General features: G+C 38.8%; 1 protein-coding gene across 8 annotated transcripts in view; it reads left to right on the forward strand.

Moving 5' to 3' along the window:
* Positions 1–13219, forward strand: part of LOC146483320 (uncharacterized) — a 76499-nt gene that overhangs the window by 40740 nt on the left and 22540 nt on the right. For all 8 annotated transcript variants that reach the window (XM_085106056.1, XM_085106060.1, XM_085106062.1 and 5 more), the window contains 13 exons: positions 34–102; positions 1512–1580; positions 2108–2176; positions 2989–3057; positions 3135–3206; positions 3447–3515; positions 3742–3810; positions 5292–5366; positions 5588–5656; positions 5995–6048; positions 7437–7571; positions 7676–7747; positions 11672–12754. In XM_085106056.1, coding sequence (XP_084962182.1) covers positions 34–102; positions 1512–1580; positions 2108–2176; positions 2989–3057; positions 3135–3206; positions 3447–3515; positions 3742–3810; positions 5292–5366; positions 5588–5656; positions 5995–6048; positions 7437–7571; positions 7676–7747; positions 11672–12754 — 1974 coding nt within the window. The remainder of the gene's footprint in view (positions 1–33; positions 103–1511; positions 1581–2107; positions 2177–2988; positions 3058–3134; positions 3207–3446; positions 3516–3741; positions 3811–5291; positions 5367–5587; positions 5657–5994; positions 6049–7436; positions 7572–7675; positions 7748–11671; positions 12755–13219) is intronic.

The following is a 13219-nucleotide window of genomic DNA, read 5'->3' on the forward strand; positions in this document are numbered from 1 at the left end:
AGGGAAATAAACTTTGTGTTTTGTATGCTTCAGAGAGTGAAAGAACTGGAAGATGAAAATGAAACGCTGAAAGAAAAATTGCAGATCCTGGAAGAATCTTCGGTGAGTCTGACAACGTTTTAGTGGCAGCGCGCCTCTCAAGTTCGGTTTGACCACATTTGCCAGCGGCTTGTTAAGCTGTACACTTAAATTTAATATTTTTCTCCAGAAGCAAATTCTGTGCTCGTGTTTGACGACAAATTTACCTGTAAATTCTCAAACAAAAACTTTATTTGGATGATGAATCAAATCAGTCATATTTGCTTCTGAAGGCATTCGACATAGTTATCACTTTGAAAAATGTATAATCTTGACAGTAAGAACGCCAACTCAAAGGCGCAAATTTTGATGTTGTCTTGCACAACTTTATAACCACCGATTAATTTCTGCCTGCTCTCATTTCATGAAACGCGTCACATGGTACAAAAACATCGGGCAAGTTCTTGTGATATCGGATAACTGTCGTCGCAGGCTTGAACGGGATTCGAACCCATGACCTTTCCGATACCGTTGCATCGGCTTCCAGTAGCTGAGGACTTACAGTTATTACACTTCCTGAGAAACTCTACACAACGCGACAGATTGTTTATATTTTGCGCTTGTCATTTCAGAGAACAAAAGAACTAGAGGAGGAAAACGAAATGCTTCACGAAAAAATCCAAGCGCTGGAGGAGTCTACTGTGAGTGATTTGAGATATGTTGTTAATATTTATGCTTACGATACTTGATTCTCCATCTTATCCCTCGCCTAAAATGTTCCTAAAGAACACTCCGTTCGACACTTTTGACCAACTCGGATCCCCCCTCCCCCCGTTCCCCTCATCTTAGATGCTTGAACCTTATTGATGAAGGGGAAGGATTCGTCCAGTTTCGTAATTCCACAGAGGTTCGTCTTTACCCTGCTAAAATCTTTTTAATTTTGATGTAACGAACGTTTGATACTGGATAGATAACGTTCTTTATAACAAACTCTCGTCGGATTTCTACAGCAGCAGGGACTGTAAAAGTATGACGTGCTGAGATGATCATTCACCTTCATTTGTTTGTTTTCAGAATGAGGAAGAGCTTGTTACTGAAAATTCGCTTTTGAAGGAGCAAATTGAAACCATGGTGGAACCCGATGTTTGTTAATCTTTTCTTTAAATGCATCAGACCAGAATGATTTTCCGAGAATTTGATAAGAGGTTCCAGCTTATCTAGCTTACTCGTTTCGCTCTTGTAAAAACCGATTCAATCGGAGGAGACGGTATTAAAATACGGCGCATTCCGAATGAGCCTTGGTGCATGTTCGATCAGGCTGGATATTTAGGCTTGCGTATAAGCCAAATTTAGCCGTCTGGACGAGTTATCCGACAGAGGCGTAACTCTAATAGAGAATAACTTAAGCCACCCATTCGAAACTTTGACTACTGTTTAAAGGTTTTATAACTTAGTGTAGTTATACACTCAGTTAACATCATTTTGTTTTTCAGAATGTGGAAGATCTTGTCAACGAAAACGCATTGCTGAAGGAACAAATTGAAATCATGGAAGAAGCCGGGGTATGTGATTTTGTTTAAAAAATTAATAAGCCATAGAGCCGATTATAGAAAACTGTATATACTAGAGTTTTGTTTTGTTTTACGTGAGTGAAAACTCATATGAAGCGGGAATCGTGCCCATGACCTTCTCACACCGGTCAGATGCTCCACCATTGAGCTGTGGGAGACTGGAGGCGAGCTAGTAGGTCATTTATTGGGTTCATTTGTTACACGCGCCCTACATACCGTACATGTGAGTAATGACGAAAGCATCCAGTCTGCTGGTAAAGAGAAATATGGTAAATGTGTCCCCGATGGGAATCGTACCCATGACCCTCGCACACCGGCTGGATGCTCTAAACTCTCAGCTACTGGGAGACTGGTGCCGAGTGAGGCCATTTAGACCCATTACTCAAAGCTCAAAAAATGACAAGCATCCTGCGTTCTGCAGCTAAGATTAGTTATGTCGAATGCGCCAAGTTTTTTACGTTTTGCATCTTTCCCGTGATCGGAGCTGATGTTATTCAACATTTTCTAATTGCTTTTAGAGGGAAAAAGATCTGGAATATGAAAACGATCTGCTGAAGGAGAAAGTACAGATGCTCGAAGAGTCTGCCGTAAGTCAAAGCAAAGCCTGGTCCACAGCTTTTAACAGAAATGTAGTAGTTTTCATAAGATTCTAATTTCACTGGCTGTCTTTATGTCAGTAACATCTGTGTTGTTTTTAGCCGGGCAGTGGAATCGAATTGTTAGCCTCCTGAACTCCTACATTATTTTAATCATACGAGTTTACAGCATTAGATGTGTTTTCCGATAATTTCGTGTACAATGTAAAAAGTGGGTGGCTATTGAATTCTCCCAGAGCTAGTCAATCTGTTGTTTACGTTATTGTCATGTGAACCATTGTTGAAAAATGTTAGAAAAGTCGATGATTTTGCTTACGTATTAAGGGGAAGTATCACGGAGATTCTGACCTTTTGTGGTGAACATCAAGAAAAAGAAATCAACTAAATTCTTGATAGGAACAAGTCATGACCTGCTCTGGTGCATTTTGGAAACGAAAAACTCGAGAACTTGAAAACAGTTAGCCTAACTTTTTTCAAGTTGCAATCCATTCTAACCCAGTCCATCTGTGGTCAAAGACGCTCATCGACAATCTTAGTACGCTGGGGTGACAATCTATAACAACAAATTCGACCAATACTTTTATGTTTCTGTTGATAGAAAAAAACAACAACATCAACAACAACAACAACAACAACAACAAATACCTTTCGGAGTATTTGATATAACACGAGATTCCCGTGATACTTCCCATTAAGCATCGTTCAGTACAAGGCCTTACTTTAACGAAAGAACCCTTTGCTTGTTCTGTAATGACAGTAATAAAGTTAGCCAACCAAGCTTCTTTTTTTATCTCGCTTTGTAGACTATAGAACGACTAGGAAACGAACAAATGGTGGAGAAGCTGCAAGATCTTGAAGATTCCACTGCACGGGTAAGTATTAGTGACTCCAGTACCGCTAATGATTTTATTGCATAGACGGACTTGATTATGCCTTCGATGTATTGCAGGTTGTTGAAAGACTGGAGGAGGAAAACAGCATGTTGAAAGAAAACATTCAGATCTTAGAAGACTCCACTACTGTAAGTTTTCTTTTTATGGTTTTATTTTAATAATATTTAAATGAATGTAAAATTCTGTAAAAGTCAGTCTTTTTTATTGCAACTCAAAACAAACAAACATCACTCACTATTGCATGCGATTATCACGCCACACCGATTACAGACTATTTACAGAAACATATAGTCATACACACATACATAGTAATACAGAAGTCAATCATACTTTGCTTGGCACTTAGATACCGTGTTTTGTTTCTGTAGAATATGAACGATCTCGAAGATGAAAATGTACGCCTTAGAGAGAAGATTGAAAGTCTAGGCGGCTCGAGGGTGAGTGTACACGTTGTTTTATACATTATGTTTTCGTAAGGTTTAGCAGGTTTATGTGATATAACCTTATTGAATCGAAAGAGCAATCCATAATTGATCAAAAATGGACACAACAGCCCCCTCCCTACCCTCGTCAAAAAAAAAAGTTATTGAAAGAACAAGTAGTCATTTTAGAAATGTCAGAAGGTTGTTTTTGTTCTAATTAAAAGATTATTTCGTCTTATAGAATACTCAGGAACTTGAAGAACAAAATGCTTCACTTAAAGAAAAAATCCGAAGTTTGGAGGAATCGTCAGTAAGTCTTAGACATTTCCGTCATTTTCTGCCATTACATTAAATACTTGCTACATACCAAAGTTTTAAATATATCTTTTTGTGTGATATTTATTTTTATTTTTCAATAAATTAAAACAATTACGTATACAATTGATGTGCACGTGTACAGTAGCAAAATGCACTAAAGGCAAGTAAACTTACAAAAGGCTATTAGTATTGAATAAAAAATCCCGCTGTGATGACGAACAAAAAAAATAGAGAAAACAACAACAACAAAAAAAAAAAAACAACACAAAACAAAACACAACAGGTTTGCAATAAAAGGAACTTCCTGTTATGATATCAAGCTTTTGCAGACTTTTATTGAGATTAAGAATCGTGATGTTATCTTAACGAGATTTGCTAAAACTGCAATAGTTCATCCGAATAGAGGTGGTCTAAAGTCGTTACTTTAAAGGCTTATCTTTACAGGTACCATGGTTAACCTCAGTTGCTTATTCTCTTGTCCTGATGAGAGCCTTTGCTGGACGTTTCTTTTTTATGCTTTCCCTGAAAAGAAAGCAAAGATATTAGAAATCAAATTAGAAAATCATAACATAATTTGGTCGATTCAATTTTGACGCCAAGCCAAAGGTTCGGAAAAAATCTCGCAAAATTGGGTTTATTAGTTCAGTTAAATTTCGTCGAGATTATAAAACAAGGAACATGTTCTCGATTCTGGGTGAATGAAATTTTTCTTTGTACATGGAAACTTACATGCGCACATTTCGCGTAGCTTGGCTAAGTTGGACTGAGAAGATCTGAAGCTGGAGTAAAGGAGAATTTTTATGTTTTCCAGAATGTTACAGAGGTGTTCAATAGTTTTGGCTTGTGCTTTGTATATACAGTCGAACCTGTATTAAGCCGCACCGTATTAAGCGGTCACCCTCTATTAAGCGGTCAGTTGTCAAAGTCCCGAAAATTACTTCCCTTATTTACTGTAATCCTGACCTGTATTAGACGGTCACCTCTATTAAGCGGTCAGTTGTCAAAGTCCCGAAAATTACTTCCCTTAATTACTGTAATCCTGACCTGTATTAAACGGTCACCTCTATTAAGCCGTTGAGGTCACCCAAAACTAAGTCCCAACAAGCTGATTTCTATTGTCTTGACCTGTGTTAAACGGTCACTTTATAAAAGGAAACCACTTAAATATGGTAACAAATAGTGTGCCAGGCAATTGAGTTCCTAATGAGCTGCACAATCGTGGCGTTAATGTTTTACTAGTCCGTTTCAATACCATGCTCTCCTTTGCCATACCATTTTATCGCCGAACTTTCTTAATCAAGTAAGTGATGAATTCTGTACAACCTGTATTAAGCGGGCAACCTGTATTAAGCGGTCACTTAGCCATTCCCCGAGGGTGACCGCTTAATACAGGTTCGACTGTATTCTGTATTAAAAATCAAATGCCTTTTGACATTAATAATTATGTGATCTTTTTTATTTCTTTTATTTTAGCAAGTTGTGGATGTGCCTAATGAGGAGTTCGAGCTTCTGAAGTTGAAGATAGAGCAGCTGAAAGAAGCAGAAAAGGTAAAAGTAAAAAAAAAAAAAAAAAAAAAAAAAAAAAAAAAAAAAAAAAAAACTCAATCTGGAATTTCAGAGAGCAGTGGTTAAGACCAGAAAGATTTAATGGCCGATCTGACAGGACTATTTTGTGAGCCTAGGCTTCATACTAAAGATTTAATACTGAAATAAAGCGGCAGCAATGCTAGATCCAGCTAATTCGTGTACCTGTATGGATCTGTCCTCAGAAAATTGGGGAACTGAACGAGGCTAACATGGCTTTGAAGGAAAGAATGGACCTCCTTCAGATGGAAAAGGTACGTTGTGTAAGTGATGTGATGTGTAACGTGGGTGATATCAGGAGAGGGACAGACTGCAACTTTTTATTTATTTATTTATTTATTTATTTATTTATTTACTTATTTACTGTTTTTACTTATTTATTTATTTACCTGGTTGCCCCACTTGGGACTCTTTCTTGTTTTTGATGTTAACGTTTAAATCAGTTTCTTTTGACTGAAAAGACTTCTCACATCATCGCAGCATGCAGGGTGTGAGATCAGGTGATCAATGTTTTAATAGCAGCATTAAGAGGGTTGTTTGCGTATTTATGAAGGTCCTTTAACGTCTTGCACTTGGCTATTTTGTGTTACAGAAAAATGTGAGAGACAACTGGTCCGAAACGGATCCCTCTGAGCAACTTGGAAAGGTGCGTTTTAGTTAAAGAGACGGATAAAATTTGTGACGGTGGGGCTGGGGGACTGTTATAAAGGTTTAGCAACATTCATACCAAACTCTTGTGAACAGGTTTTGTGCTTGTCGTTTATCGTGGATCAAAGAGTAAGTGCACACACAACAAATTCACTTACAATAATTTGACCTTTAATTTGAATTTATAACATGAAACTAACTTGAACTTTAATCTTTGTTCTTGAACTGTTCATGCCTTTATAGCAGAAAGGAAAAAAGCCCAAGCATAATTTAAACATGTATATCCTCGCCTTAAGTTAAAAAACGTAACTTCGCCATAAATTCTTTTTGAATTTGATTATAGTAAAACTAAACGTTCCATCCTTTTCAAAGTATCCTACCCGAAGACATTCCCTGTTTCAAGCTTGGGTCGGAAAAGGAAGGAATGGCGCTACTGTTTTTAAAAAAGTTGAAACCTAACTTATACTAGAAATAAATTAAATCGTTTGCTGCTTATAATTGCCGAGCTTTTTGCGTCCACGTATTTAACAGTCACCCTTCGAGTTAAGTAAAACCAACTGAATAAATCTTATAGCCTTAAGTCCTAAGGCTTCCGCAAACAAGGAAGCATTGCTGCAGAGATGTTTTTACAAAGGCATTTTTCTTCTTAATGTTTTTCTCAACATTTATTGCTTGAACACGTTAAACCAACCTTAATTAAACACTTGTACCCAGGTTCGTCTGTTGTTAGTTAAGGAGCTTGGGCTCACGACTTCAGAAGTTGAGAGTGTCCTGGGGTCATGTGACCTTGAAAGTCTCGTGTCTTCCGGAATGGCCACACCTCGCGCTGATTTTAACAGTTTGGGTGAATATTTTGAGCAGGTAATTATCTCGGAAAAGTGTGAACATGAGCATGGCTCTTGCTCGACGATTTTTTCATGGAGAGCGGACCGCTATACTGACTGTGCACAGCCTATCAGATAAATAGGTCTTAAATTAAACTCGTCTATAATCGTTTTAATTATTAACTGCTTAAAATCAAATTTCTAACGGTAAAACTAAAGAATGGTATTTATTGTTTAAAGAATATTAAACATTCTAAAACTAAATTACATTCTCTTGTTAAAATGTTACAGTTAGTTTTGAGTTGACGAATTATTGTAAAACGTTTAGTTTTAAAGTCATTGCCCAGGTAGTCTTATTGATGTAATAGTTGATTCAACTATGAACTGCCTGCTAACTAGTTATTAGGACTATGAAATCTAATTCCAACTGCAATTGAGTAGACCCTTTGCATAATTTGATCAAGATCTTGATAGGAAACATTATCATTTGCAAGTCTAAAACAAGCACTTTCCAAATTATAGTTCTTTAATCGGTTCTTTATCTAATTGTTTATGTTTAAAGGCTGATAGAGGAGTTCAAGCAGAGTCTGATGTCCCCCCGTCAATACAGCGTCTACCGGGCATTTCCGGGGGAGGTAACATACTGAGACTATTGGAGGTTACCCGGGATGGATCTATACCAGAACATATTGCTAAGGTATACCACGATTCTCTTGGATTATCTTTTTGTGCGTTTGAAAAGCGTTAATCGTGACTTTTCTAATCATTTCTGGCGTTTTCTTTGCCTCTTTTCTTAACCAGGAACTCGAACAACTAAAAGAAGAAAACAGGGAACTGTACGAAGAACTCATGGAATTAAGGAGAAAGATTAGGGTAGGGAGTTACCTTGTAAACGGAATTTCGTCTCTTTTTTCCTCCAAAAGGGAGTATCTCATGGAGATGCTAATGTTTTGTAGTCAAAAGTGTGTTGAAATTAAAGCATTCACAAGTCTGTGAATACAGCTGTGTTTCATTGCTTCCAGCCGTTTATCGCGGCGTTCGCGAACGCCTCTTGCGGCCTGAAACGTCTTATCATGGACTCTTACACGTACGATCTCAAAGACTCTCGAGTGTAGATAATTCAAACTGTCATTGCTGTCTCTCGCCATCTGTAGGGCGTGTTCAAACGGTTTATACTTTATTTTCTTTCATGGCTTGTTCTCGGTAGTCCTTATTAAGTGGCCATCACTTGCGGGACGCGCCGTCTGAATCAGACGGATAGAACGTGTTAGCCGATCCAAACAGAGTCGGACCAACTCAATTGAGCCAGATGTCGAACTTATCATGAACTTAATTCGCTCAGTTTAGTTCGTCTCGTGAAGTTCGACGTTGACCCGGGTCTTAGTAACATCTTTACAATCGGTTTTTGGTCAAGCCTCGGCCAAAAAAATTGAGCTTCCTACAAAAGCAATATGCTAGTAGTTCTTTTGCGTTGTTGAGACAAGTCGTTTTACGTGGTTTTTTGAATGCCAAAAAACTCACGTCACCATCAGAAATTACTTCATTGCTTTGTTAATTGAGATCTGTGTACAATAACACTCAGCCATATTGAAAGCCTTTGTTTGACAACACTCAGAAAACACTGAATAATTTTCGACAACGCATAAATTATTTTAGATTGATTATGCTAATGAGTAACAGCGATGGTAGCGACGAAACAGTTCGGTAGTTTTGGTCTCCAAAGCCACTCCGGACACAAAATACAAGGTTTGTTTGTGTTTTTATTGTAGTTGCATAGCTTTCTTTAGCACGACTGTGAGTTATTTTTTGGTTTAGAGTTCATAGAATCAAAAAGTCAAGCGAGCGTTGCTTATTTGCTGCATTCGGTTCTCTCGATCTCTCTCAATGTTGACTATGTTTACGTTCGGATGCAATATCACGCGTATCTTATTTTCCTGATACGGCAAGTTATCTCATGGCTGTCCGGTCTGTATATTCGTACGTCGAGTGTTGTTATCTTTTCTGAAGTATCCATGATTCTTTCCTTGATGGTCTTGTTCCTCTTCTATAACAACAAAAATGGAGACGCGTGAACTCAGACAGTGTCAGGTTGTCAGCTCTATTTTTAGAGACAAAATCCCAGCAAATTTATTTTGATTTTCCTTGGTCTTGGACTTATTTTGTTTTTATTCAAGGGTAGTCCCGGTGATCTGTAAAAACTTGGTCTTCGTCTAATTTCATAGAGCTCTCCTAGAACAGATATACACGCTTATATTGCTTCAGTTAATTTCTAATTTCAGCTTTACTCATTATTAAGGTGGCGAATATTGCTACTGTAGTTAGACAGCCTAATTGGAGCAACTTTTCTTGTTAATATCGTCCAAAATATTGGGCTTTCATATGCATTTTATAGTAAGCGCCCAGGATATTGGGCTTCCATGTTCATTTAGCAAGCGATACTTTAATTTGTTGAAAGTATTATATGTTTATATTTTGTGGTTTCCTGAACGAATATGCTAAAATATGGAAATCAAAACACGTGGGATTATTCCGTCAGCATAGCCTCAGTCGATGTTTGTCTTTATAATTGAAGTCAACAAATGCCTACACCCCCGTGGTGTGATTCTGTGTGCGAATAATTCTTTCCTTTCTTTGGCAAAATGAGCGACAAACTTCAAGTTGTTTTAAAAATAACATGCGTCGTGTTGATTTCACGGAACAAAGGCTTCGTTAATTGCAGACGCATGAGAGAATTATACAACCAACTGTTGCTTTCGTGTTGGTTATTAATTAAAATTTTCTTAAGTTTTACCTGCAAGACAATTAATTTCTTAGAAATGTTTGGATGAACTTTTGGACACCAGTTTTCCGTTTTGTATAACGCTGTGTTTTACTTGGTTATAGTGCCTTTTAATACAAACGTTTTAAAAAGGGAATCGAATTTCGAACAAGGAAATTGACAGCAGTTTCTAGCACTTCAACCAGAATTGTCCGAAACTGTGAAGCATCTTTTGGGATAATGTCAATAATTTACTAGCAGGTTGGTAAATAATGAATGCAAAGTCGTCAAGAAATTGTAAAGGTGTAGAACGAAATTATTCAAAGCTATCGTTGCGAAGCGCACTGAAGATACCTTAACTAGAAACTGGGAAAAATTACACCTTGTAATTTTTTTTTAATACTTATCACCAGGAGAAAGTGCTGCTGAATAACTTTCGTTTGAGTGGTTACACTTTAGGATGTCATAACACCAACTAAAAAATTAGAACTACCGAACTAATTTGTACAGGAAAATACTAAACAGGGCTGCAAGAAAGTGCAATTCAACAGCTTTTTTGAATGGTGACGGTGTAGGATATCGTTCTCAGACAAACATATTAAACTACCTTGGAAGAGTTTGGTACAAGTTCTACATTGTTCGTGTCAGTGTTCTCCTTTTCAGGCGGTAACCGGTAAAATTTACCGCCTGTAGCACCACTCGTTACCGCCTAAAATCCCTTGGAATTCTTGAAAATTCAACAGGTAAAAGAAAAAAATATGGCTGTTTCAGACGTAATCGGTATTTTATCCTTGTAAAAGAATAAATAAACAGTTTAAAAGATATACTGGACGGGCTATGATTTTTGTTTATACTATCTGTGGCTTTCGAACTTCGAGGCAAGATCCGGGAATTTTTGACGGGCTTTCTGCCACAATTCCATCGTGGCAGAGGTCATTTCTTCGCACGTACATCTGTAGTTGTTTATGTTCAGTTTCACGATGAAGCGACAACGAACGTTGTTTTCATTTCTCTCCGTCGGCAATGGCAAGAAGTCACGAATGGAAACAGTTACAGGCAATTTTAGATGTTGCAAGTGTTTGATTTGCAAGCAATGCGGGAAAATTAGTTCCTTGAACTTCCCACCTAACTGTCCGGCGGCTTCAGAAAACTGGTGTTGCTAAATTGACCAACATTCACATGTGGTGATCGAAAACTTCATCTTGTCACGAAATGCTCCACATTCAGGTCAAAAGTGTTTAAAATCTATTTCAGACGACGTTTTGAGAGAATCCTTGACAATAAAACCCTTTATTGAATATGCAGCGAATTTCGTTTGGTTTTAAAAAGAAGACCAATGATTCTGTAGTGACATTTCACTTTTCTTTTTGATGCTTTTCGTTTCACGCACATGCTTTAACTAGTTTATTATCACTCCTAGATGTAGCATGGGTAATAAAGGTATTGTTGTTGTTGTTCATGTAAGCACAGCAAGGATACCCCGGAAGTGGCTTTTGTCTATTTTTCTTTGACTTTAGGGCAAGAGAATAATTTAAGACAAAGAATAAAACACTTGTAAATAAAAATGCTGTTCAATTGCATTTGACATCTAATACCAAAGGTGAAAAAAAAAAGGCTAAGCAAAAACCGGTTTTGCTTTCTATGTTAGCTCTTAAGTACTACTGCTGCAACAAGCTGACAGGAAGTCAACGAGGAAATTACAAGGAACGTTCTAACAACAATTACTCTTTTGTATATCTGTATTTAATACTCACACAAACTACCTAGCAATGAGGGCAAAACTTGTATCTGTAAAGGTTTAATTTAAGGTCGGCGCTGAAGTTGACAAGAAATTGGGGCAAATCTCAATTTCATGTAATGTACTGAGCAGACCTAAATAAACAAGGCTGCGATTCCCTGATTGCTTGACCAGTTTAAAATTCTCTTTTACCTGCTGTGCTGAAAAAAAGGGAGAACACTGTGTGTAGCATTTAATTTCATGTAAAGTCAGTGATCTTGTGGCCGAGAGGGTTAACATTTTTCCTTCTCTCCATTAACAGACGAGAGAGTTCGCTCAGCGGTCTAACGAAGCAACACAGACTGAGCATGCGTACCTAGCATCCGGTGTGTCTGACAGCATTCGCTTGGTACCAGGCTCTATCGAGGAGACCATCGCACCACAAGTCCGTTCGACAGTCGCTACTGAAGTCCGTTACGTCGAAGATAAGCCCTTGGAGTTTGAACCTAAACATCACGCGCACCTCATTCACGTCGAAAGCTTGGATTTGGACGGAACAGATGGCCACATAGACTATTCAAACATTAACAACTCGATGCCATCATACACCGAGAGTGTTCGTGACTCGGAAGAACTGATATCGGAGCCCGAACTCGTTTCAGCGCGAAGGAATGTAGACTCTGTCATGGATGACATCGACCGGCGTATTCAAGACCTTCGTGAGATCGACGACGAAGAGGTGGACAGAGCTCGTACAGACACGACGGATCTAGTAGTGTTTGATTCCGACGATGACGACGATCTCCCTCCCCTCCCTGAATCCTCCCCACCACCTCTGCCATTTGAACCGCCACCTGATTTCCCAGAAAGCTCCTCGCCAGTGCTAGACCACGGAATCGAGGTTCTGCTGAGAAGCGAGTCTTCGCCGCCAAGGGACGCGGCCTCACTGCGAGCGTCTTCGCGCGCACGATCGCACAGTAAACCTACTTCTGAGAAGTCACCGCCCACCTCTCGGGTGGAGTCTCCTCTCCCCGTGGAGGAACCTACACTGGTGTTGGACTCGGAGCCAAGCGAACTAGGCGGGATGTTACCGGAAACCTCACCACCGAGCTCCTCGTCCTTTAAAAGACCCTCAGGTTTAGGATCCACCAAGGTCCCTCCCCAGGTCCATCCTAAGCCAAAAAGGCCATTGCTAAAAATGCGTCAGGCAGGAGAATTGCACAAACCGTTCGTCTCGTATGAAAATAGAGATAAGGCGCCTCCGGTGACGCCACAGTGGTCACGTGATGAGGAGGATGGAGTGATCCCTCCACGGGGAATTGTTTTCAACCGAGCCTCTTCAATAAATCGCGGCGAAATTGACGCACTGAATGAGAAAATTGAGTTTTTGGAGAGACAGTTGAAGGTAAGGCTTGTTTAACTTTTGTTTTGCTGCCTTTGATCGTCCAATTTGGTTGTACTCTTTAAAGTTTGCAGATTTAACCATTTGTTTGTTCCGTTTGTTATGTTTTGCTTATCGTCTGAAGCAGGACGTTTCAGCGTTCACAAAATTGCTATCACGGTTTTCAAATAAGCAACCGGTGAGAACGAGTACAGGAATTTTATTTTAGTTTACTATTTCGTGGGCAAACACCATACACTTAGTTATATAGTCCGTTCTTTTAGTATGGTGTGTGTGTAATGGGGGTATGTTTCATATACTCCATCAAATATTTGAATCACTTGTCTGCGATTGGTTAAAATGCGTTACGTGAGGCAATATGCCTCATCTGAAACTTGAACATATGAGATGATATCTCCTGGTCCTTAAACTTAAGTCGATTCCTTAGGTTGAAAGACATCTTAGAACTTCAACATGGAAGAGCGTTTG

The sequence above is a fragment of the Pavona decussata genome, unplaced genomic scaffold, assembly GCF_977016875.1.
Source record: "Pavona decussata unplaced genomic scaffold, jaPavDecu1.1 SCAFFOLD_39, whole genome shotgun sequence".
NCBI lineage: Eukaryota > Metazoa > Cnidaria > Anthozoa > Scleractinia > Agariciidae > Pavona > Pavona decussata.